The following is a 25,714-nucleotide window of genomic DNA, read 5'->3' on the forward strand; positions in this document are numbered from 1 at the left end:
TCCTCCCCTTGAGTAACTTATATTTTCTAAGAAAGCAGGCTACCGATTGATGGATACTTCTGAAGTCTGAGGTGGGAGGAAGGTGAGTGTGAAAGGCATGGAAAGTGTGAGTAGAAAAGGGAGGGCTTCTCTCAGGTAGGGGTCAGAGGCAGGAGCCCTCAACCCTGTCCAGGCTTAGAAAGACCTGGGAGCATTTTACCCCTCCCCAAACCAGTTAAATCAGAGTCTCTGGGGATGGTGTTTGGTGCTAGGTATTTATATAGCACAGCAAGGCTGACAGCCAATGGTTAATAGGTGGCCAGTGAGAAACGTTCTGTATACACTGAGGCCAAATATGTTAACCTCAGACATAATGGTTCTTAAACTTCAGGTGCATCAGAATCTCCTGGAAGACTTGTTCAAACATGGATTGCTGAGCCCCACCCCCAGAGTCTCTGATTCAGTGGGCCTGTGACCACCAAGCCCAACATTTGCATTTTTAACAAGTTCCAGGTGACGCTGATAATTGCTGATCTGGGACCACACTTTGGCAGGCAATCGGCTGAGGCCACGACCCTTCCCCAGCCAATCGGCTAAGGCCATGATCCCTATAAAACCTTTGTGCTTTTGAAACTCGCTCTCTCTCTCCGGTATCTCACCGCTGCTTTGGTGCAGGTAGGCGATTGAGCTCGAGCTAGCTCGAATAAAGGCTCTTTGCTTTTTGCATCGGACTCGGCTCCCTGGTGGTCTTTGGGGATCACGAATTCTGGGCATAACAGTAGAATTTTTCCAGACAGTATCTGCATTTGTTATGTCTTAAAACTCAATCACTAACAATGCAAAAGTAGTTATGCTACCTAAAATAACTTAGGCTAATTAAAGCCTTTTTTTGGTCATCAAAACCCACTGTTCTACATCTGAGTGCAAGTTGATAGATGAAACACAGCGAGATTGTAGGAAAGGAAAAAAACACTGACAAGCCTTAAAAAAAAAATCCTTATTAGCATTCTTTTAAAGATCGAGACCTGGGGCTTCTGGGTGGCTCAGTCAGTTAAGCGTCCGACTCTTGAGTTCAGCTCAGGTCACGATCTCACAGTTCGTGAGTCTGAGTCCTGCATCGGGCTCTGTGCTGATAGCACACAGATTGCTTGGGATTCTCTGTCTCCCTCTCTCTGCACCTCTCCCTCTCATGCTCTCTGTGTCTCTCTCTTTAAAAAATAAATAAAAAAATATATAAACAAATCGAGACCAGACTTTCCATTTTCTGAAAAGAATTACTAAGCAGGCTTGTGAACCTGACTTCTTGGTTAGTAACTGCTCCTCAATGCCAGTCCTGACTGCTCCTTCTCTTACATGCCTCTTCCAGGCCATCAACTCCGTCCTTACTGGTATTCTGAATCTGGCCACCACCATCTCCCCACTGGTTTAATGCAAGACTCTCATCTGCACTCTACCTCACAATCTATTTTCTTTTTTTTTTTTTTTTAATTAATTTACTTTGAGAGAAACAGAGTGTGACTTGGGGGAGGGGCAGAGAGAGAGGGAGAATTCCAAGCAGGTTCTGTGAGGTCAGTGCATAGCGCTCGCACACGAAGCCATGAGATCATGACCTGAGCCAAAATCAAGAGTTGGACACTTAACCGACTGAGCCACCCAGGTGCCCCTTGCAGTGTATTTTCTACACAGCAGCTGAAGTGACCCCATTCATCCTAAAAGTTCAAATTCAGTGGCTTTTCTTCTCAAGAATAACACCTGCATGATCTCCCCCATCTTCCTTCCCATCACACACACAGACACACACACCTCTTTCCTGTTGCCCCAACACACCCAGAAGCAGGACCTTGGCATTCACTTTTCCGCCTGTCTACAATGCTTCCCTCCAGGACCCAGATGCTCGTGAGTACCTCCCAACCCTCAAGACTATTCAGCAGTCACCCCAGCGAGGCCTCCCTAGCCATTTCACTGACAGTTTCAACCTCCAGCCAAACCCTCCTCCCTTCACGTTCAGACCCAAGCATGCTTTATATCCCCTTCCCTGTCTTCTTTTTCCTCCGTAGTGATTAACACTTTATAGCACATTTTACTTCATTATCTTGTTTAATTTTCCCTCTCCTGGTCAGAAAGTAAGTTCTGTGAGGTCTGGGATCTGGGTCTGTTTTCTTCATGGCTATGTGCCCGTTATGCCCAGAGGAGAGCCTAGCATTGGGTGGCTGCTCAAAAAATATTTGAATGGTTGATGAATGAATATTCTTCAGGGCAGCTCCCACATTATTTTTTTTTAATTTTTTTAACGTTTTATTTATTTTTGAGACCGAGAGAGACAGAGCATGAACAGGGGAGGGTCAGCGAGAGGGAGACACAGAATCTGAAACAGGCTCCAGGCTCTGAGCTGTCAGCACAGAGCCCGACGTGGGGCTCGAACTCACGGACCGCGAGATCATGACCTGAGCCGAAGTCAGCCGCTTAACCAACTGAGCCACCGAGGCGCCCCCACATTCAGTATTTTGATGTCAAAACTGGCTAACTTTGGAATGTCTACCCCCTGACGTACATACATAACTTTGTAAGAGCCCTGCAGTCACGGAGTAGTTAGTACCAAGGCAGGGTCACAAAGTTAGTGTGTTATAGTGATTTTTGTAGTGGAAACAAAATCTCAACCCCCCCATGGAATACGTTAGGGAATCCCTGGTTTGAGGAACTTTAGCTAATGTTTTGTTTTGTTTTGTTTGAAGTAGGGTTTATGCTCAGCACGGAACCCAATGTGGGGCTTGAACTCACGACCCGGAGATCAAGACGTGGGCTGAGATCCCAGAGTTGGATGCTTAACGGACTGAGCCACCCAGGGGCCCCCAGTGTTTTGTGTTATTAACCTGTCTTTCAACTGACACCGTGAAAAGGGCGTTTTAAGGTAAAATATTCTTTTAAGATGATTACTTTTAAGATGATTACTAAATTTGTAAGTGTATCACTAGCTTTTAAAGGTTATAACTAAAATGAAAGCAGTAGATTAAAAAATTCTTGTACAACTTGTAGACTCTGAGAAGAGGTTCCAGGTAGAAAAACTGTAAGACTTCAAGATCTTTTAGGGACAAGAGTTCCAGGCCCGGGTTAGACTCTCTGAAAGGAACTGGTAGCTCATAGTAGCTAGCATTTTTTTTTTTTTTCTTTGTAAGATGAGTTTTTCAATATTGCAGGATTTTAAAAGATTATAAGTGAGAAAGTACCTGGAAAAACATTTAGTCCAGTCTGCCATGCAGAGAGGCAGGTGGTGTTCACTTCTTTCCTTTCTCCCTCCAAATTCAGTGCACTGATACATCCGGACCTGCTACGTGTACTAATTTGTGCACCGTCTAGTTTGATTCCACTGAGCTTTGGTAGAAGTTGCCTCCAGCAATCTCACTTAGAAAACTACTTCCTATCCTGGGCACCACAAGTTGAGAGTCCAAGGGACTAGGATTGTGTAAATTCAGTGGTTTTCAGATGTGTGCTTTTGGAACCCTTTGTTCAAATGAAGTCTCTCTTGGAACGCTGACATTTCCTGGATCCTGGCAATTCAGGGCTGGGGCAGACAAGGCCCTGCCCTCGTGCCCGTCATGACCTACTGGAGACCCAACCTTCGTACAGGGGGTGGGGCAGGGAAGGCAGAGCCGTGCTTCGCAGGGGTGAGGTGGTCATGGTGGGAGACACAGGGAGCCAAGGGTCTTGTGTGCCAGGGAGAAGGGCCTTGTGGGCTGGTGGATCCCAGGGCCTTTCTGTGTGAGAAGCACTCCTGGAGCCTGTTAAAAGTGTGAATTCACACCTCCTGGGGTCATGTTCCAGGACGTCTGGAGTGGGCTCAGAAAGCTGTGTGACGCAGAACGCCCCGTGCTTCTAACACACAGGCAGGTTTGAGCACCGCCGATGTAGCAAACTCTTCAATTAGCTACATGAGAGCGTTTTTATTTTATCTTGAGGTCGCAGGCATTTAAACATGGGTCTGTGGTTCTTTTGAGGATTTCTGTAGAAATTTTGTGCACTATTTAATGCACAGTATTTGTACATTTTATACGTTTATATTTTTCTTTTTAATTTTTTCAAGTTTATGTATTTAGAGAGAGAGACAGAGCGAGTGGGGAAAGGGCAGAGAGAGGGAGAGAGAGAATCCCAAGTGGGCCCCACACTGTCAGCACAGATCCCGACACGGGCCTCGAACTCACAAACCACGAGTTCATGACCCGAGGTGAAACCAAAAGTCCGACGCTTAACCGACTGAGCCACCCAGGTGCCCCTATTTTTTCTAGGTAGGAAAAAGAATCCATTACAATTCCAAGGAAGGGCCTTTTCCCCCTCATTCCTTCAGTTGTAAATGTTGAGAAAAACAAAGGTGGGAAAAATATGACTAAGAATAAATCATCTTACAACTTGTGGCCCACTGTTGCACATCTGAGACACGCAGAACATGACATTCTTAAAGGGTCTGATGACTAACGTCTAGATTTACCAGTTAATGAAGGGTAACCTTATCTTGACAATAGCCAGACCTTCAAGGTCCTGCAGACCTCACCTTCAACATACACGAGTTCCTTAGAGACTCACTTATGCTTCACCCCCACTAACTAAAAAGAGTAGAATCAGTCACTCCTTGTAATCACAAGTGCAGTGTGGCCCCGTAGGTCCTGTCCCGGTGCTATAATAAAAGCACCTTTTTTCACTGGGAAATGTTTCAAGAATTCTTTCTGGACCTTCACACTCCACACTCCTGCATTATTTTTTTTTTTTAATTTTTATTTTATTTTTTTTAACATTTATTTATTTTTGAGACAGAGAGAGACAGAGCATGAGCAGGGGAGGGTCAGAGAGAGAGGGAGACCCAGAATCCGAAACAGGCTCCAGGCTCCGAGCTGTCAGCACAGAGCCCGATGCGGGGCTCGAACTCACGGACCGCGAGATCATGACCTGAGCCGAAGTCGGATGCCCAACCGACTGAGCCACCCAGGCACCCCACGCTCCCGCATTATAAAGATCTTAGCATTTAGGTGTGCAATGTTAAGGGGGTGGGGGCAGCCAAGAATCTGTTTCAAACTGAGGACTGATAGATTTGGAGCCACAGGGCCGGGGGAGGAACAGAGAGGAACGAGAGGCACAGACTCCATAGTGCATGCTTTGGAAAGCCCCGAAAGGGTAAGATATTCAGGCCAAGCAGGAAGAATAAGGAAAGGAGGCATCTGCAGGGCTCCTCATAGGTCCACCACCAGTCTTCTCCAGGGGACGTGGAGACCAGAACTGGGGAGAAGCAGGAAGAAAAGACAAGTCTTAGGATTTCCCTGTCTTCTTGGGCAGAGGGGCCTCCGTGGGGATGCGTGATGCTGGCCTGTTCATTGCACGCGGTTGGGCCTCAGCGAGCCAGAGGCGGCCTTGCTCGGTGCCCCGCAGATCTGATTATGAAGCACAATTAACTACTGTCTTGTTTTCACAGCAGAAGCAGAGTCCGTTTTCTTCCGGAGCCAGGATCAGCTCCCCCTGCCCCTTCCTGCTCACTCACGTGCCCAGCAAGACCAGATAAGGGCTTTGCCTTGGAAGGGCCCTTTGCGCGGGTTGTTTTTCCAAAGTGCAGTAGCTAGCATTCCGGACTTTCTGTGGCCCTGGCTTTCTTCCTTCATTTCTCCAGGCAGCATGTGTGGCCCGTGCTGCGTACTCAGACCAATGTGGGGTTTCAGCAGAGCGATCGTACAGTTAATCCTCTAAGCCAGGACGTGTGCTTGGGAGAGCTGCTTCGGCTCCTCCAGCACAGGACAGCAGGCACAGCCCTAGACGGGTGGGACACAGGTGTGGTCGGCCCAACTCTACCCTGTAGGAAGTCAGGGCCCATCAAGGCCTGGGGGCCCCTCAGCCTGAGACTGATGGATGGACACCTGCAGGCGAGTCTTGGAAGGATGTGGGCGTGCTCTTCCAATTTCCTGCCTGCATGCGGAGAGGCGGATGCCTGCAGGCTGGGCCTGGCCCCTCCGGTTCTGGTGGTGAGGGGAGATATGGAGCCGGAGAATGGATTTTCTCCCCCTTTCAAAGCTCATAGATCTCTGGGATTCTGTGTGTCTTTGGTCTGTCCTGCTGGCACTGAACGCTGGCCTGTGAGTTACTAGCAAATATGAAAGGCCAGTTTGTTCAATGAATATTTCTAGAGCTCCTCCTGTGTGCAGAGTTCTTGCTATGGGTATAAGTAATGGCACATGCCTTGAGCAGTTCCCAGCCTGGTGGCGGAGCCTGGCAAGGATTGCCCTGGGAGCTCCTAGAGGGGCCTTGTCTGACTGACACTGGTAGGAGGCTTCCTGGAAGGGAGGCTCTTGGGGCTGAGTCCTGTAGGATGGATGGGATTTGCCAGATGGAGTCCACCGTGGTGGTTCTGTGGTGGGGGAAGCATGCTCCAGCTCTGTGGGAGGGCCTCAAGCTCTGAGCAAAGAAATCCCTGCCGACAAAATCTGGGGAAACTCAGTCAACACGGGGCAGTGATCTCAGGGCGCTCTCCGCCCATTCCCCCTGCTAACTGACTTCTCTAGGTGGGGTGGCTCCCTCAAGAGGTTTAGTGGCATCTCAGGGGGCAAAGCCTGGAAATCATACTAAGCATATTGATGGGAAAATTTACGTGTTCCGTACCTGCTTCTTTCCCTCCTGCTACAACTGCCTTCCCCTAAAGGCTTCCAGAAAGGCAGGCGAGGTCACTCACCTTTCCAAAGTGGTACATGTGTGCGTGTTGGAAAAAGGAGACGAGACGTTTCCTTCTTCCACGGCTCCCACGCCAGACAGCAACAGAAACGCCTGGGGGGCTTGTTAATGTGCAGATTCCCAGATTCCACCCCGTCTGGAAATAGAGGTTCCCAAAGTCTCTTCTCAAAGAGCAACCTAGTTGGTTCCCTTGAGCCACCCAGGCGTGTTCTCAGAGCTGTGGGCCCCTGGCCAGGCTCTTTTCCACAGACTTCTCCCTGACCCCGGCTGAAGCGTCACGCTAGAAAAGGACTCCCTTGGGCCTTGCAGCCCCAGACATACCCCGCGTCAGCCTCAGACACGTGAAGGGGAACCTATTGTGCGACAGCCCCCTTCCCACCCAGCTGCCTCACTGCCCGCCGTGGCAGTCCCGGGTTCCCCGGACAGTGGGAGAAGGGAAAGGAGTAGGGGAGGGCATCCGAGGTTCTTGTGTCCCCCAAACCTTTGTCTGGCTTGGGGCCACCATGGGTGTGGGCTCAGAGAGATGGAAAAAATAGGGAGCTGAGGAAAGGGCCGGCCGCAGAACCTGACTTGTTTTCAGTCCTCGGACCCGACCCTCTTCTCCCCTCACCACAGCACGTGGATGTGGATGTGGACGTGGACACCAGGGATCCAGCCAGGCGGGACACAGAGCACAGATCCTTTCTTCTGCTTTTTACCTTGTACCGTTTGGGAGCTGTTTCTTCCCAACTAGATTCTGAGTTTCTTGAAACAGGAACCTCGCGTTATTAGTGGTGTTATTTCCATACGTGGCACAGGGTGGTGTCCAGGAAATGGGGAGTGACAGACGGATGGGCGCGTGTGTATCTAGTGTCTGGGTGCACCCGTGCGTGTCTCCAGGGGTCTCCCCGGGTCCCTCTGGGCCTCCCTGTGTGGCCCCAGGAGTGTTTGCCTCCACGTCTGCGCACCTCTGTGTGTCTCTGGCTACGGACCCCCACATGTTGGTGGTCAGTTTCTGTGAGCCTTCATTCCGCTCTGTCCATTTTCTTTCCTACTGCTAGTTAGCCTCCTCCACAGGAAACCGGGGGTCTGGAGGCTTCAGGCCGCGGGTAGCACCTCCCCCACATACCCTCCCAGCAGGGAAATGTCAGCTCACCTTCCACCTCCCACCCCACAGATGCTCCACACCTGCCATGCCTGCCGGCATCGTTGCCGTCTACAGGCTCACACCCCAACAGGCACTTCGTGGCCCCACTTTGCTGCATAGCACTCAGGTGCGTTGGCCAGCAGTTAACCTCTCCTGGCTCAGCCCAAGGGCCAAGCAGCTCCCAGATGCCCCTGCGTAGCCAAGCCCTTGGGGAAGGCTGATGGTTTTCTTTTTTTTTTTTTTTAGCCAGATTTAAAGAGGACTTAATCAAGTGGCTGACACATAATTTTTGATGATAGATCGCGATGCAGTTTTTGGCATCCATCTGGGGAGTTCAGAGAAGTGCGTGACCTCTACTTATTTATGTGCAAAGGCTTCTCTGCGTGTGGGGGTATAAAAATGAAGAAAAGAAAAAAGAAAAGAAACGATGCCGAGTCCTGATTCGTTCTGGCAATAAACATTCACCCACGGATTCATGAACGATGAAATGCCTATCCATTCCATTAAGATGTGTTTCCAATACATTTCCCTTTTGAGGTTTAACATCGACTTACAAAAACGTTTAGTGTCTGTGTTGTGTGATTCAATTGTATACTATATCTTATATGAAAAATAGTGGTAACAACTCAATCTGGAAGACGTTTTCAAAAAACTTACAGATTTCGGTCGCAGAAAATTAAATATCTCTATTTCAATTTATAAACATATTTTGTGGCAGAGAAGTATGATAAGGTGAGCAAAGAAAGACTTTCAACCGTAAAAATACTGCATTACTAGAAAATTCCATAGGGGAAATGGAATGAAGATACAAGTTCAAAGTGAAAAGGAACAATGTAAAATTTTTTGCTGTTGAGGGAGAGTTAGCTGGTTAGCATGTTTTTTTAAACAGGTGAGGGTGGTTATTAAATCACTGTTGTGTTGGGATTCTGAACGATGTATTTTAAAGTGTTGTGGCAGGTTTGTGTTAAAATGTGAATATTTGCCAAATGCCAGATATCACTCTCTCTTGCACATTTGAAAACGTATGTAGAAATTTTAGATGTCAACTTAAAAACACGCAAGATGGGATACCGGATTACAAAAAAAAATGTTCTGGGGGTATTCCTAGAGCAAAAGCCCTTTTGAATCCTGGCCTGATGGCTCCTCAGTCCCTTCCACTCCCACCGTCTCCTGGAAACTCCCTCATGGTTGTTTCCATGTGGGGCCCCATGTGGGGCCTTGTCTACACTTGCCTCTGGATTTCAGGACACTGGCCTTTGGGACGGGCTGCGGCCTGCTGTGTGAATTGCACCGGTCCTCTGTGCTGAATTAAACTGCCCTTGGTTGGGGAGGAGGGGCAGACACTGTCCCGGGGAATGATAATGGACAGACCTGCAGACACACAGGTCAGAGATGGAGAACCAGCCCTAGGCCAGGGCCATGGGCTCTGCAAACGAGAATGGATCCAGCCCCCCATCCTTGGCCACAGCACCCCTTCGCATGCCTGGTTGACTTGACCTGAGGGGAGGCTGTTTCCACAGAGGCATGGTTTATTTTGCAGAGAGCAGAGACGTGGTTTCTGAAGGGGAGGCTGAAATGAAGCCCAGTCTGAGGTGGGGGTTGGGAGATTGGTTCTGATCATCAAAGACCCACTTTGGTTTCTGATATTCCAGTCCTACTCCTTGCCCCGGTGGAGGAGTGGGGGGCAGCCTCCTCCTCCCTTGTCCTGCACTACACCTTTTGGTTGGCCTAACAGTGTATGGCTGCCCTAACTGTGTCTTCCTCCCCACAAGTCCCTCCCCAAGGTCTCCCAAGACAGGAAGCAGCATCCTTCCTAGGACCCCAGGGACAGGAGCATGGCTGGGGAGGGGCAGAGAGATGACCTGGTCTGGGGTGGGGGGTAGGTGAGAGCCCCTGGGATGAAGCCAAATTAATCCTTTACTTCCTATTGCTGTGACCACCACCCTCAACCGCAGAGGGCAGCACTGAGCATGGAGGCAGAAGGCAAGGAGGGCCAACTGCATTGAAGGGGGCAGTGGGGACCCCCGGCTCTGCTGAGAACTAGCTGTAGGACTTGGGCAGGCCCCTCCTGGCTCGGGGCCTCAGTTTCCTCATCTGTGAATGGGGCTACGGTGAGGATGCAGTGAGAGGCTGGTGTGGGCAAATGCCTGAAGACTTGTAAACTGCTCCTCTGTGGGGAGGGGGGGGCTGGTCCCTGTGACTCCCCTCTGCTCCCTCTGCACTGACACTTCTGGCCCGGCTGGCCCTGGCTCCTGAGAGCCTGTCAGGCCACCTGCCGCACAGCCTCTCTCCAGCTGGCCGGGCTGGTCTCTTCTCTCCCTTCCGCCCCCACCAGGGCCCGCGAAGCAAGGTGAACCCAGAGACAGGCGCCAGACAAGGATGGGGAAGCTGTCCCTAAGGTGGAGTGATGGGCGAGCGGGGTGGCGGAGGGGTCACACGGCGGCCGTCTGCTTGATGCTGTGGAAGCTGATCCGTGTGGGCGACGTGGGGATGGACGTGGCCCGGGCCACGGGCACTCGGAGGGAGTGGTGGTCTTGCCAGCGGTGCCACCTCTTTCTCACGGCCGAGCGCACCTGAGGGAGAGGCAGAGGCTTAGCTGAGCCTGTGGGGGCCAGTCCTGGGACCCAGAGTCTTCTCCCCTGCCCCCTGCCCCTCGCAGGGCCCTTCAAGGGAGGTGGGGCGCCCTTCTGACCGCCACCCTCACACCCAGGCACTGGCTGGTTCCAAAGGCAGGTCCTCCCCCTGAAGCCCCTGTTGGCCTTGGAATCTCAGCCTTGGCGCCTCTCCCCTCCTCTGCACTGACCAGGGCCCTCTGGCCTCATCCCTCTCCTGAAGAAGCTCCCAGCCCCCACTCTTCCTTGGGACACCCTGCCTTCCCTGCCCCATCCCTCTGCCACCTCATAGCTATGGTGGGACCACAGCAGCTTCTCAGATCTGTCTCTCGCTCTCCCGGGGCATCTGCCGAACTGTGAGCTCCTCATGCATACTCAGCATCGCTCTCCCTCCTGAAAGTCCTTCCTCCAACCTCCTCCACCTGCTGACAGACCCTACCTCACTGACAGCATGTGCTGCTGAGATGGAGAGCCAACGGTTCTATTCGTTTCAAAACCTGACCGTCGCTGATGCCGTATTATTCTCATTTGCATGGTAAGAATTTTTCTGCACAATGGATCGTGTTCCCCATATGCTAGCTTAGCACACGGCTGGACAGAAGAAATGCCCCAGAGACATTCATTGTTTGTTTGCTTTCACGGCTCTTTCTCTCCCTGCCCCGGCCAGTCTCCACCGCTGGACTTTGCCGTCTGCGGTCTGCATTCATCGACCGAGACCTAAGCGAGCAGAGACACCCCACCGTCGTCCCCTACGTCGGCAGGTGACGTGCCTCAGGATGGCACTGGCCCTCCTCCTATTTGGAAGCTCTCAGCACCTGGGGACTGTGTCTAGTCTTTGCCCCATAACCCACCGTGTGTCCTCAACCACCACCGGCCTGTGTGAGCATCTCTCCCAAGCTGGTCACACTAAGATTCTGGGCTTTGCGAGCTAACCAACCAGGCCGCCCCCGGTGCCTCGCTCCCTGGAGCTGGCCTGAGGGTGTATGGTCCTCCCTGTGGTGGGGGAATGTGCTGGTGTCTTTCCTGCTCCCTGGGTCCATAAAGGCCTGGCTGCGTGGCTCACACCTGACTCGCTCCCGGAATGCTTTCCCCTGTCCGCCTGTGTTCTGCTTCCCTCTCCTATGGGACCCCTGCAGCCCGGGCTCCTCTGCTCATTGCTCGTCCGGCTCTCCGAGTGCATTTGTGAAGCGCTGGCGTGTTGTTTCTGGCCAGCACGGTTGGCCTTCTAAACTGGTTTGAGACCCTCAGGCAGGATTCCCGTTTCCCGAAGTTGGGTGGTAGAGCTCAGCAGAGCCAGGGACCCAGGCACTTCCAAAAGGCTGGGCTACTCCACCAGAGTGGGAACTGAGGACTAACCCGGAGCCTGGTCTCCTACCTCTCCATTGAAGAAGCAGTAGAAGACAGACACAAAGAAACCCTGGAAAGGAAGGAGGGAGGCGTCAGTGACTTGCTTGGTGAGCCACGCGGCAGGGCTGGCCCGGAACACTCTGCCCCCGAGGACCCCAGAGGCTAAGGGCTGCGGGGAGCCAACCCCTCATGGCGCGGGTGTCCTGGGGTCTACTGCAAGCGACAGGCTGCCACGAATCCTCAGAACAGGTGCCGGACCTTCGGTAGGTGCAGGCTAGGGTGACTGAGACCCAGTCAGGAGGGGAGCCCACCCTGGGGTGGGGGTGCCAGGGGCCGGGGCTCGGGACCAGTGTGTGCATGCATTCATATTGCAGTGTGCACATGTATACACCAGTCCCGGCGGAAGTCTCTGTGAGGGCACTGGTGCCCGAGCATTCTAGGGCAGGAAGAAGTCCCCATCAGGTCACACGCCCCACCTGGAATGACTGCAGGAAGGAGTTGAAGTAGATGAACACGATCTGCGACAGGTCGTCCTCCCCAGGGTTGATGAAGAAGAGCATGTAGGTGATGCCCAGGAGGGGCAGGAGAACCAGGGTGGCCTTCACTGCCTTCCTGGGGGGGCGGGGGTGAGAGGGTGACAGGACTGGTCTGAGACCACACTGCAGGCAGGGCCCCACTCGGGTGCTGTTTCTTCTGGGACCCCTCAGCAAGCTCCCCGGCTGAGGACCAGGAGGACTAAGAGGGCCAGGCCGGAGGCAGGCTCCCCTCGGGGGGCTAAGGCGCCCACGCTCACCGGTACTGGATTGTTTCCGATGTGGTGGATGCTCGCAATTTCGTCATTAGGATCCTGACGATGTTGAAGAGAAATACAAAGTTGATCTGGAGGGGGAGGCAGGGAAAAAGGAAGGCGCATGAGGTGGGGAAAGAACCGACAGGCAGCCACTGACGCCTGGAGCCCACCGAGACGCATGCCCCATGCACACATCCATTCTACCGGTCACCCCAGCCCCTGCCTGGGGGCCCGAGGCCTCTGTTTCTCCCGCACCAGGACAGGCAGGCACTTTGCTCAATTCCTTGTCACCCGAGGGCTCCAGAGCCTGCTTCTCCACCTCCAGAGCCAAGAGGAAAAGCAGCCTTAGAAAGCAGTGAACAAGGGCACAAAGGCTGCTTCTCCTGAGCCGCAGCTCCTCAGAGAGTCCCCAAGCCCCTGCTCCTGCCTTGTCGATTGAGGGTTCCCCTGAGGCCCTTTGACCCTTGGAGCAGACCTGGCCAGGAGTGACTAATCTCTCCCCATCCGTCCCCTGCATCCAGGAAAACTCTAGAACCGTCACAGACACATCTGAGGCCACGGAGATGAACGATCTGCTGGGCTGACTCCCAGGCTCCTGGAAGGACCTCATTTATCTTCATCCTGAGCCTCTTCCTCAGCATCAGAGCCCATGCACGCAGCCTCTTCCTGGGACCTGCCCGTGGGGCCTCCTCCTGAGTCATCCTCACGCTGTGTACGGTCACCGTGGGCCGCAAGTGTCCCGTCCATCTCCGTCAGCTCGTCTGTGCGACTGGTCTGGGGCGGGTCGAACCTTCCGGTGGGTCTGTTCTCTGTGCCTGTGTGTGTTTGCCTCAGAGAGTGTGTGTTCGTGTGTGAGTGTGTATCTGGGGGCGTGGGCAATGCCAGTGTTTCTCTCTATCCATCTCCAAGTGTGAGCAGACAGGAAAGTGAGACTCCCTTTCTTGGGAATCTCTCCCGAGAAAGTGCACTTGAGTCACAGGGTGTCTGCTGGCTCATGCAGATGCACACACACGAGTACATATGTGTGCACACGCATACACACAAACTCCTCCCGTGTCTCTGTCCTGAGAATCCGTCACTTCTTAAGCCCTCCTAGGTTCTGGGTATATACCAGGCTGGGAGTTGGGCTATACCGGCAGACATGATCAACCACAGCCTGCTGCTCTCGTGCCCATGGCGGCATGGCCAGGGTATGGGGTGGGAGGGATGCCTTCAGCCAGCGGCCCGCTGTGCTCTGCTTCTTCTTCAGGCTCGTTTCATTTCTAGCCCCTGGGTTTCTGGTATATTTCCTTGGATCACAAGAGCACCATAACACATAGGTCAATCCTAATTTTCTCGTACAAGTGATACAAAATACTTGACCTTTTCTGATTCTTTCTCACCTCTCTGAGAGTAGAGGCAACATATTCTCATTTCTGCCACATTCCCTGCATTATATCTATTTACCCATCATCTATCAACCCGCTACCAATTCATTCAATTATCCATCCATCATCCATCCAAGTATCTACTCAACAATCCATTCATCAGTTTATCTACTCACCCGTCCATCCACCCACACACCCATCCATTCTGTCAGTGAGTTGCAGAGCACCTGCAGGGTCCTGTCCCATGTGCTGAGGCAAAAGCAGGGACAGGGTCTAGTGTGGAGGATCTGGGAGATAAGACCTTATCCTCTCTACTCCGTGAGGCAGGCAGTTAGTGATGCTGCCCCTGCCGCATCACAGCCTGGGTCTGTGCAGCCCGGAAGTCACTCTTCCCTTGTGAGCGTGGTTCCCAGCCTCCCCCTCCACCACACCTTCCCCACCTCACCCTCTCACAGGCACCTTCCCCCTCCTCCAGGGAGTCTCTCACCATCCAGCCCACACGGAGCTTTCCCTTCCTGGCCTCCCAACCCTGCCCCAAATCCCAGCTCTTCAGTGAGCACTGCTTACTGTCCCATAGCCTTGACCAGCCTAGTCTCTTCATTCATTCATTCATTCATTCATCTAACTGACTTGCTATGTGTCAGGCCCCTGCTCCCAGAAGTCTTGTGGTCTGGAGGGAGGGGGGGGCATGCGTCTTTCCTAAGGGGTCAGAAAGGCCTAGAGAAATGGCACTGAAGGAAGGTGGGGGATTGTGTCCCAAGCAGAGAAAGGGCCAGGGGAGAAAGCCTTGGGGTGGGGGAGATAGGCCGGCTGGGGCCACTGCAGTGAGTCCAGACAGTGGAATCTATCTACCTCCTTCTACAACAGCAGCTGCAAGGCCCTCCCGGCCTGGGATGTTCCCAGGGCAGCCTGTGTGGCATAGGCTCTGGGAATGTTGAGGGGAGAGGGTGCAGGATGAGAGGGCAAGGCCAGACCCCGTGGAAAAACTCCCCCAGAGAAGTCCAGCCTCGCATCCTCCTGCCCCGTGTGTCCGGAAGCTCTGATGCCGGCAGCTTGGGTTCCCACTGGCACGTTAGGTCCTCGTGAGGCGCTACAGGAAGAATGCCCCAGGCTGGTCAGAGCTCTGGCAGGTGGTGGGTGTCAGGCCCAAGCTGGGGGTCTGGACATTACGGTTGCTACCAGGACCGACACGGGAGGTTCGGTGTTCCCTAACGTGGCCCAGGACTCACACCATTCCAGGTTTTGTTTTAAGCACTACACAGCTACTCCTCAAGCAGCAGCTGTGATCGTTATTCCTATTTTACAGATGGACAAACTGAGGCTCAGATAGGCTACATCACTTGCCCCTGCCACAGACGTAGAAGGCGTTGGTATCAGGATTCGAACTGAGGCAGCTGGCCTCGGCATCCTTCTCCTCACTCCCACATCATGCTGCTGCTCCTGCAGGGGTTAATGAAATCTGGGCCAGACGGAAGGAACTAGAGTGAAGGCCCTCAGCACATGGCCGGGGAGGGGTGATCAGAGCTCAGGATAGCACCGCATGGCCCGTCAGCACAGGATCCAAACCTGTGGCTCCAGGGGCTGGGCGGTGCCCCTGTGTCCCGGGCCGCTGGTCCTCACGGTGACCCCATGAAGCAGGGACTGGCATCCTCGTGTTACAGGTAAGAAACTGAGGCTCCGAGCAAAGAGCTCCCTCGGGGTCACCCCGCAAATCCCAGGCGGCTGCCGCCAGTGCTCGTTCCAGGATGCCACAGAGCATATCGCCTCCCACCAAGGCAGAGACGATGAACAGACGCAGCTCACTGGCTCTTAACCTCCAGCGCATGAGTCCCATGGGCCCTCACCACCCCTGCGAGGGGGAGGGTGCTTGCTGACTCCTGGTGCTCATGGGAGACCCTCCTCCAACTTCACTGTCACACCTGCAGTGGCAGGCAGGGAGGGAGGGAGAAGGAAAGGGGATGACATTTCTGCCTCCTGCCTTCAGACACGGTTCCCAGCCTTGGGGATGTCCTCTGCTCCCTCCAGTTCGGGTATCCAGTGGGTTTAATGGGGGTGCTGCGAGGTTCCTCCTCTCACCGCTCCACAGTTCTCAGCCTCCTGTACTGCACATGCACCCGGGCAGTTAAACACGGCCAGCCTGCCTGAGCCCCGTGCATCCGTGGAGCCTGGTAACTTGTCAAGATGGAATTGGGGGTGCCCTCAAAACGTGGAGACCAGTCTGTTTCACGGCCCCTGGGGGCCTGGTCCTCACTGGATGCCTCTGTTTTCTCCTCCTGTTGGCATTTTCTAGGCAGGTGAAGCCTTAAAGGCCTACGTCCTGAATCCTATGATGCGCGGGATCCTGGCTGGGCCGTAGAGAACCGGACAACACACGTCCCTGCTTGGCAGGGCCCCGGACGCTGTGGGTCTCCAACTAGAGTGTGCGCATCAAAGGTACTTGGGGCCATTGGTCCAAATGCAGATCTGGCCCCCTGCCCCAGGCATTCCCAGTGGTGGGTGAGGGGCCTGGAATTTCTATTTGGAACAGGGGCTGCTAGGACATTGCTGGGGGGAGCACCGAGCGAGGAGACTTTAGTCAGACCCGATGTGGCACACCCTGTAGGCATGCGGGGTTCCGGGGTTCCGGGGACCTGCGTTCACTAGCAGCTGCAGGGGACGTTTCTCGGCCTCAGGCTTCCTCTGGGGTGGGGGAGCTAGTTCAGCCTCAAAGCAGGGGACCTGGAAATATGGGGGTCTCCTGTCCACAGAGCAACCTCCACTGATGGGGCGTGAAATGTGTAGATATGTAACCCAGCTTCCAAACCTTCCACGGGGAGTTCTGAGACTCTTCTGCGTGGTCGCCTCCATGGAAGCCAGCTCGTCACCTCACGCTTTGTTGGTTTCCTTCCTTCCTTGTCTTCCACTCCCTCCTCCCTCGCTGTACTTCCTTGGACCAACTCTCACTTGAATGCCTGGCACACGATCTTGTCACATGGTGCTAATTCTGGCTGTTCAACTGGCATTCAGGTGGCCCTGGGCAAGTTGCTTAATTAACCTCCCTAGCTTCTGCTTCGTCACTGGTCCAAAAGGGATACCACAGAGCCTGTCTGAGAAGGTTGGCACAGGTTAAAATACTCATGGAGAGCACTGAGCCTCGGGCCTGGTCCAGAGCGGAACCCAAGAAGTGCCACATGCCTTTCCCATGACAACAGCCTCCTACAAACTGAACCAACCAATTCACTTCCCGGAACCCAGAAATAAGCTCGTTCATGTCTTTCAGCAGCAGAAATGCAGCTGTGAACCATTGGGGGAGGGCAGAGCACTGAGCACGTATCCAATGCAGAGGACAGGCAGGTGGTGGGTGACTGGCCCCGAGTCTCAGCTCAGCAGGCAGTTTCATCTCAGTTCCTTCATCTGTAAAATGGGCATCATAATTCCCGTTTCCAGGCAGTGACGATATGAGATTTGGAAGTAATGAAGATGGGGCTTCTGGACAGGCTCAGTCTGGAACCTGGAAGCCTTTTACGTGTGATGGCTGGCCGTGTGCTAGGCCCAAAGGGAGAAGCAAAGGGCTCTTGGACCGAGAGGTGAGGGCAGAAGCAGAGAAAGAGGCGTGGAACAACAGGTGAGGAGTGGGGGCTGGCACGGAGCCCTCCGTGCCTTTCCCCCCTTCTCCATTTCCTTACTGCTGCCCAACATCCTTGCAGCCGGGAGTCCCTCCCCACTCTTGCTGACCATCCCCCCTCCCCCCCGCCCCCCAGGCCAGCCTTCCTTGGCAGGATCCCAGATTCACAAAAACCCCTCTCCCTCCACGATGGGCTCTCAGCAGCTGGCTGGGAGGGGACGGGTCTCAAGGGGTTTCCGTTCACACTGGGGGTAGGGATGAGTGACTCATTGCAGCTGGGACTCCAAGGACACTCACTACTTCTGCCTTTGAAATGAGGTGGAATTTCTGATGGTGGAATTTCAGGCAGTGGGTAGAAACCTCCCTAGTCATCTCTAGTGCATATACATCAAGGACACTCCAAAGACAGGGGTCATATGAATCCCAGAAGAAGTCACAAAAAGGAGGAGAGTCAGGAAATGAAAGAGATAAACACTCACTGTCTCCAAGGTAGACCAAAGAACCCCCGTTAGGCACCTGCTGTGTACAAGAGGAGGATGGCGATTGTATCCCACAAGGAGCGGGTGGCCCTTTAAGGAAGCTGGTGCATACAGGAGCCCGAAATTACCAAGCCTGAAATAAGTCTTACGTAAATGCCAATTTCTTATGGGGCTTTTTTGCATGTCTCTTTTTTAAAATGTGTGATATATAGTGGGTTCGCTTTTGCAGAACGCAGCCTCTACTTAAACTCTACCTTAATTAAAGCTCGTTACGGATTAAAGATGTGGCGCAATTATACCTTAGATGTGAATACATTTGGCAAAGGGCGGGGAGCTGGACAAGGAACAATTGCTCATTACGCTTCATTCTGGTACCACTGCTCCAGGCTGGGGGCGGTGGGCTGGGCCCCGGAGGGGGGCGCTGGGGGCTGAGGAGGATGTTGGTCAGAAGTCCACACCCCCTTCTCTTGCCACCAGCTGCCCCCTCACCTGGCTGTCTCAGGACCTGGCAAGGGGATGTCAGATATGGGGGGCGCTAGAAATCTGCCGGTCAGAACCATTCTCTGCCCAGAGAGAGAACCCAAGGGCCAGAGGTGACGGGGCTGCGCCAGGGCATGAAGCTGGAGAAGGGATAGCGGGAGGGGGTTGCCGGGAATGGGCTGGCGAGTACGGAGTGTGTGCAGGGGCCATTCCAGGCCATGTCTTCCCCAGCATCCCTGCAGGGTAGGTCATCTGCTGTCCTCCTGGTGCCCTCCCCATCCCAGTCCCCACTGAGGACCTACCAGGAGCACGAGGATGATGGGGCCTTGGTAGATATAGTCCACCAGGTCACCAGGCTCCTTGCCAAACCAGCACCTGCAAAGACGGGGTGGCTGTGAGTGGCCTGCTGAGCGGTAGTCTGGGCACCACAGTAGACCTGGGCCCAGGGTTCTCCGGCTTGACCCTTCCTGAGACCCAGTCTCTAGGGCTGTGCCTTCCCCAAAACCGTGGGACCTTCTTGGCTCACCCCCGGGGCTGCCTTTTACCTTCCATGGAGGGCCTGGTCTCCCCAGCTGGAGACCTGGGTCTCCTCCTCCTCCTCCCTCCCCTCCTCATTCCAGACTGCTGGGCCCAGGGCGGGCCATGCAGGAGGCTCGTGAGTGATGGGACAGCCAGTCCCCCCCTTGCTGGCCCAGGGCCCAACCACCCTGTACCACCTGTTTCTGCATCGCCTGGAACCTGCCGCCCCACGTGCCAGGTACTCGGCTGCACAAAGCAACAGATGTAGAGGCGGGAGCGGTCTCCGGGCCTGAACTCTGGCCTTTCTCTGAGCTGAGCCTCATTCACCCAGTGAGAGGAGCCCACTGCTCCCAGAGGCTTGGTTATTCTCTGGGGATGCGGCGGGTGGAGAAGCTCGAGTCCAGGGGAAGGGTGGGCCCGGGATACAGTCTGGCTCTGTCAACAACTCCTGCTGCACCTCCGGAAGGTCCACGTGGACTTTGGGCAATTCTGGCTGTGTCCTTGGAAACCTTAGAGGTCACCCAGTGCACACGGCCTTAGACAGGAATCTGCCCCGGTACCTGCCAGCACTGAGGTTTCTGATCTTTGCTTCAACACCCCCTTGGATGGGAACCTCGCTACTTTACAAAGGCGGCCTTCCTACTCTTGGGTAGTTTTTATCTTCAGGAGCTCTTCCCGATGTTGAGCTCTCGGAGCCCACCCAACTCTGCCCCTGCTCCCAAATCCCATCTGCTTTCTCTCACCTCAGAGACCCCTTGGAGATTTTTATCCAGAGACTGACATTCCCCTGTCCCCTCTATTTTCAGCTGGAGGTACCCAACTTCCCAGCCACTTCTTGGCTGACACGTGGCCAGAACTGCCATCATCTGGGTGTGGCTTCTATTATCAGCATCTCTGGTGCAGGGAGGGTCCCAAGATGGGACAATGTACCCTCGGCAGAGACTGGGAGGCCTGAATAAAACAAGCATCCACTGCCCTGGTCCAGGGGTCTGTGAAAAAGGCTCAGTGACACAGCTTTGGATGTGCTCTAGGCTGAAAGCCTCCTGTATATACCCTTGGCCAGACCTGCCACTCCGAGGGGGAGGCCTTACCAAAGGCCAAAGGCCTTACCAAAGGGGGTCAAGCGTTAGGGCACTTAAAGGAGCCATGACTCCTAACTCAGATCAACAAAGTTGACTTGACATCTACCACATGAGTACCCCTGGGTGCCAGGGATTTTTTTTTTTTTTTCAATTTTTAAGACAATGAGAAAATAAATCTGTCCTGGAAGGACTTCATTTCCTGCCCCATGGCTTGGCTGGAGCCCTTGGCTGACCTTTTCTAACACCCCACGGGCCCCTGTGACAGGTCAGTCCTACTTACTGTTCATTTTCATAGTAGAGTTTGCCAATGGCCCAGGCGATGATGATGGGGCAGGGGATGCCTGAAAGAAGGACACACACAGGCTACAGCAGACAGACAGATGGACAAGGACCGTCCTGTAGAACACAGGGTGAGGGGACCACAAGGGGCCTGGAACCAATCGCCAAGTGCATGGCCATCCATGGTCCCAGGAGGGGCCTGCCCTAGACCCTGACCGCACCCTTCCCCCTCTCAGCATCCCCCTGCTAAACAGGTCAGACAGATGAGGGGATGACATGGTTTTCTGAGATTGTTGGATAGAGAAGTGATGCTGGCTGGCTTCTCTTTCCCGGCGAGAGACAAAGGTCCTTGGATTGGCCTTTCCAGGCAGAGAGAGGAGGACTACTTGTAAAATGTTCTTTTGGAGGGACAATTTGCTCCTTCCTCACCAGCAATGGAAGGGAGTGTGCATCCTCAGACTGTCCTGGGGACAGCAGGCAGGGCTGTGGACCTGTCCTTGGACCCAAGATGAAGGGAGGTGACCTTGTCAGCAGTGCCCCCTCCCCACCAGGCCCTGCGGCCTCCCCGGGAACCTCACACCATCCGATGAAGAGGAAGAGCCACTTGCGCAGGCGCTCGGTGGAGTAGGTCATGACAATGGCCGTGTGCAGGTAGCAGCCCTCCACGAACATCCAGAAGAAGTTGGTCACCACGAAGTAGTTGAAGATGGTGGTAATGCAGCGGCACCAGACCTGCACGGGGCAGGCGGCGGTCAGGGGCCGCTTGGGGCCGGGGCCCAAGTGCGCCACAGGCGCCCGTCTGAGTCGTCTAGTGGACACGGTGTTAAATACCCTCGAATCTCGCTCTGGGAAGCTTCAGCTGCCGCCATTTCTCTTTCATGGTTTTGGAACCAGGTAAGGCGCCGGTCTGCCCTGGTTCCTTCTTTGGCGTCTCCCCAGCACTTGCTAATCTCCCTTTTTAACAGAGAAAGAGGGAGCCTGGCTCTGAGCTTTCTGCAGGCAGGGGCTAGAACTGAACAACACTGTGGTGTTTTCGTGGTCATTTTTCTGAGAGTCACCTTCAATCCACAGCAAGTCAGACTGGTGTCCACTCAATATGAAATTGCATGTAGGAAAAAAGGAGGGGGTCAGTGAAAAGAAAGTTGTTATGTAAATAACAGAACGGGGTTCATGAAGGGGAGCTGTAGCTATGGAGGGGTTCTGTAGAATCTCCCGTTTGGGAAGATTCTGGACTTAGTATGATCACTGCTGGCTATGGAGGGAGACTCACCAACGCCGGGCGAGTCGACACATCCCTCTGAGCCTCAGTGGGACATGGAGAAAGTAAGAATGCCATCTTACAGGGCAGTTGAAGATGAGAGTGGCTAAGGCAGGCACCAAGAAATGAAGGTTACGTTGCCATCTGCCTTCCCGGCAGAGGGAAGGGGATTGGTCCTTGTCCCTTTGAGCAGGGCTACTTTCCTGATACCCTGCAGACTGAAGGTGGGCATGCAGACGGACAGAAAGCCTATCCGGGGCCACAGCAAGCCACGGCCAGGCCTCAGGCCTCCAGGCCAGACCTCTACTCAGCAGACCCTCCCTGGCCACCTTTCCCCAGGCTTCGTCCCCCAGGCATACTCAGAGCCGAGGCTGAGATAAGGGAATGGTGGTCAGAAGAGCCCAAGTTCTCTGCCCCCACCTCCCCCCGCTCCGTGGACAGCACATCCCCTCTCTGGCTGGCTCTGATGGCTGTCAGATGGTCCTGTGCCGCTCTGGTCTCTGCCTCTGCAGCTTTCCCCCATGGTCCCAGCCCTGATCTTGGGCCCCATGTGGTTGTCTGTCTCCTCTTCTCAAAAAGTCCTGCCGAGGGGGAAAGCTAAAGATCCCCTCCTCCCAGCCTTGCTTTTTCTCCAGGTTAAGCGACAGTTTATGAGCTCAAACTAACATCGGGCTGCAGCATACCCAAAATGGGATTTAACTCAGTTAGCACTGAGGCAGGGCTTAATGTGGGGCCAAGTTAAGGGTCAAGCCAGGCCGCATGTCGGCGCAGGCCCGCTGTCCAAAGAAAATGTATTGAGAAGTCTCTGATGGGGTGCCACAGAACTCTGTGCTTGGCCTCATTAGTCTCAGTGGCCTGGACATACATAGTACAGCGGCAGTTGATGCAAATCCAGGGGCACATAGCAAACACATGGGGTGGCCTGGTCAAGATCCTGCTGGCTCAGATGTAGAGGCATCAGTAAAGACTCACATAACCTGGGGCGCCTGGGTGGCTCAGTCGGTTAAGCGGCCGACTTCGGCTCAGGTCATGATCTCACGGTCCGTGAGTTCGAGCCCCGCATCGGGCTCTGTGCTGACAGCTCAGAGCCTGGAGCCTGCTTCGGATTCTGTGTCTCCCTCTCTCTCTGACCCTCCCCCGTTCATGCTCTGTCTCTGTCTCTGTCTCAAAAATAAACAAACATTAAAAAAAAAAAAAAAAAAAAAGACTCACATAACCTCCCTGAGCCTCAGTTTCCATGTCTGTGTCACGGGGAAAATAATCCCTACAGGCGTCTCATTGGAATTAAGCGACATAAAGCTCAACAGAGCCGACTTCCAGCCTCTTCTTCTCTAAGGGGTCTTTGGGAGGCCCTGAATTCAGAAGATGGGCCGTGGGACAGGATCAACCAGTCTTGTGTGAGTTTAGGTCTGCTTCCAAGACCTGGGCCTGGCAGTGCCTCCCTGCCCCCACCCCTACCCAGCCCTGACTCTGGCCCCAGCTCTGGAGGGATAACGACTGGGGCAGAGGTGAGCTCAGGCCAGGCCTACACCTGAGGACTGGGCCCCAGAGGATGCCGCCAGAGCCCAAAAGCACCCCCCCCCCCACCCCAGCCCCAAGCCTCAGCCCAGTGACCTCGTTGCTCTCATGCACTTCGTGGTCGATGAGCTGCAGCAGGAACCACATGATATTTCGCAGGATAAAGGTGGTGATGAGATTCCAGTGAATCACGTTCCGCAGACAGCGGATACTCCTGTGGGAGGCCCAGGTCAGGGGTCAGCCGGGGACGGGGAGTCGGCGGAGATGGGCTCTGCCTGGGGTCAGGGACCAGTGGGAATGGTGCCTCCCAAGGCCTGGGGTGAAGGCAGGTCTGCACCAGGAGCCACATTCCCGCCTGTGGCGGCCATGGCTGGGTCGCTCAGTTCCCCTTTTGCATCCTGCAGGCCTGCCACAGGTTGGTGGCCTGGCACCTCCCCGCACTCCTGTCCACTGGCTTCAGGGCCCTCAGAGTGGAGGCGAGAATGTCTGGGAGGGGTGAAGGGGGTGCTGTGGGGGGAGGGGCAGGGAGAAGCGGCCGTGGGTAAGGATGGACTCACCGCAGAGCCAGGAAAAGCAGGAAAGCGGCCACCAGGGCTGCCACAGAGACGCAGTGGCCCAGGTAGTTGACAACGAGGGCGACGTGGTAGTGTATGTCGTACTTCCTTTGCTGGACAGACAGACACGTACACAGGCAGACGGAGGCACGGGGCGCATGAAGGTTTGGCTGGGCACTCTAGCTATGGCCACCCTGCGTGTCCTGACCTTGGAGGCAGAAGTGGCTTCAAGTGTCATCATCACACCTGGCTCCCAGGGCTCACGCCTGTTGGCCATGAGGCTTTTGGTATAAATGGCTGTAATCAGGCCTCCCGACATGCAATCTGGGGGCAGGCTTGGACACAAGGCATTCTGAGATATGCCCGAGGTGTGGCTCCCTAGATTTTATGGTCTCTTTAACTCTGGACTCGGGAGTTGCCACACCTGTGTTTCACCTCAGCTCAGACCCTTGCTGGCTGAGTGACTGTCAGTTGATTTCTATCACCGGGCCTCGGTTTTGACATCTGTACAGTGGGCCAAAATGCCCTCCTGCCCCAGAAGCAGCAAGCTCTGGGAAGTCTGGGGGAAGCCTTGGGATCAGTCTGTCCCGGATGTAGCAAGGAGGGGGTGCAACGTCTGTAGAGAAGTTAAGAACAGTATCAAAACCAAATAGAAGCCAGTCTCCTTGTACTGACCCCCATGTGCCGGCAATTATAAACAGAAGCAGTGATAAAATACTCCTTCCTGCCAGGGCAGGCTGTCCCCACCCCGTGCCCACTGTGGTCTGCCGCTGCTCAGAGGTGGGGAGGGGAGGACAGAGGTCTGGCAAGAACCTCCTTCTTTCCTTTATGACCTGTCCCACTAGCCATTCCTGTGGCCCCACTGCAGACCCCCTTTGGCTCGAATTTTGTAGAATCACGTTCTCAGGGTAGATAAATGTTTTTCCTCGGAACTTGAACTTCTTTGGGGGGGCAAGTTCCAGCCTCACTGGGGGCTGTAATGGGTGAAGGAAGAGGGAGATGAAGGGGGCACGTATCATTTTGGGCCAGGAGGGAGGCGTAGCTTCAAAGGAGAGGAGGCTGGCACTGTAAGCGGCAGGGGGTCTGGTTCCTGAGCAAGGGGGCTGGTGAGGTCTGAGCAGGACCAGCTTCTCATGGGGCTCACCCTTCTGGGGGCTGTGCTTATCTCCCTGCGGAGTCACAGAATCAGAATGCCAGGTGGGTTGGGGCGCCTGGGAGGCTCAGTTGGCTAAGCATCCGACTTCGGCTCAGGTCATGATCTCGTGGTTCGTGGGTTCGAGCCCCGCATGGGCTCTGCGCTGACAGCTCAGAGCCTGGAGCCTGCTTAGGATTCTGTGTCTCCCTCTCTCTCTGCCCCTCCCCTGTTCTCTCTCTCTCAAAAATAAACAAACATTAAATAAATTTTTTTTTTAAAGAATGACAGATGGGGGGACTGAAGCCTGGGGAGGAAGGAAGTCACACCGCCTATTAGATGTTGGGACACTGATCACACCGTCATTCCTTTCTTATGTCACGTGCCATCTTGGTTGTGTCTTCTGCTAGCCGGAGCTCTCCCAAAGGTGGGGGTCCCTGTCCCCCTTCTCTACTATAGTGTCACTGAGCAGGGGACAGGACATGGGGGCAGGAGAAGCAAGTGCAAAAAGGTGTGGTTGGATTGCACAAGGACCGATTCTGTCACCCTTGGGATCCTCCTATGCTCAACCTGAGTCCTGATGCTTATACAAGGACCAGGGTTGGGGCTGGTGGGAGCCACTCACCTTGTCATCCAAAATGGGCTCGCACTGTGAGTAGTTGATCCGTGAAGCCCACGTCCCATTCTCCAAGCACTCTCTGTAGGCGTTCCCTACAAAAGATGCCAACCACCAAGGGGCAGGTCCCTCCTCTCCTCAAGAACACTCCCTGGCTCCCTGGGGCCCACAGGATGAGGGCCATACTTCTCAGCCTCTCTAAGCCAGGAAACACAACGCCCGTCTAAAAGTTCACGTGAAAGTCATTTATGTGAAGGTTGTGCAAAAGGCTGC

General features: G+C 54.3%; 1 protein-coding gene across 1 annotated transcript in view; it reads right to left on the bottom strand.

Moving 5' to 3' along the window:
* Nucleotides 1-9,592: 9,592 nt before the first annotated feature.
* CRHR2 (corticotropin releasing hormone receptor 2) overlaps nucleotides 9,593-25,714 on the bottom strand; it is a 29,917-nt gene continuing 13,795 nt past the window's right edge. The window contains exons 3-12 of the mRNA XM_049641654.1: nucleotides 25,451-25,536; nucleotides 23,697-23,806; nucleotides 23,236-23,353; nucleotides 20,942-21,095; nucleotides 20,365-20,425; nucleotides 18,786-18,858; nucleotides 12,557-12,642; nucleotides 12,240-12,375; nucleotides 11,792-11,833; nucleotides 9,593-10,377 (exon numbers count right to left, since the gene is read on the bottom strand). Of these exons, the coding sequence (XP_049497611.1) occupies nucleotides 10,237-10,377; nucleotides 11,792-11,833; nucleotides 12,240-12,375; nucleotides 12,557-12,642; nucleotides 18,786-18,858; nucleotides 20,365-20,425; nucleotides 20,942-21,095; nucleotides 23,236-23,353; nucleotides 23,697-23,806; nucleotides 25,451-25,536 (1,007 nt within the window). The 3' untranslated portion in view covers nucleotides 9,593-10,236. The remainder of the gene's footprint in view (nucleotides 10,378-11,791; nucleotides 11,834-12,239; nucleotides 12,376-12,556; nucleotides 12,643-18,785; nucleotides 18,859-20,364; nucleotides 20,426-20,941; nucleotides 21,096-23,235; nucleotides 23,354-23,696; nucleotides 23,807-25,450; nucleotides 25,537-25,714) is intronic.

Source organism: Panthera uncia, chromosome A2 (assembly GCF_023721935.1).
Source record: "Panthera uncia isolate 11264 chromosome A2, Puncia_PCG_1.0, whole genome shotgun sequence".
NCBI classification, from domain to species: Eukaryota; Metazoa; Chordata; class Mammalia; order Carnivora; family Felidae; genus Panthera; species Panthera uncia.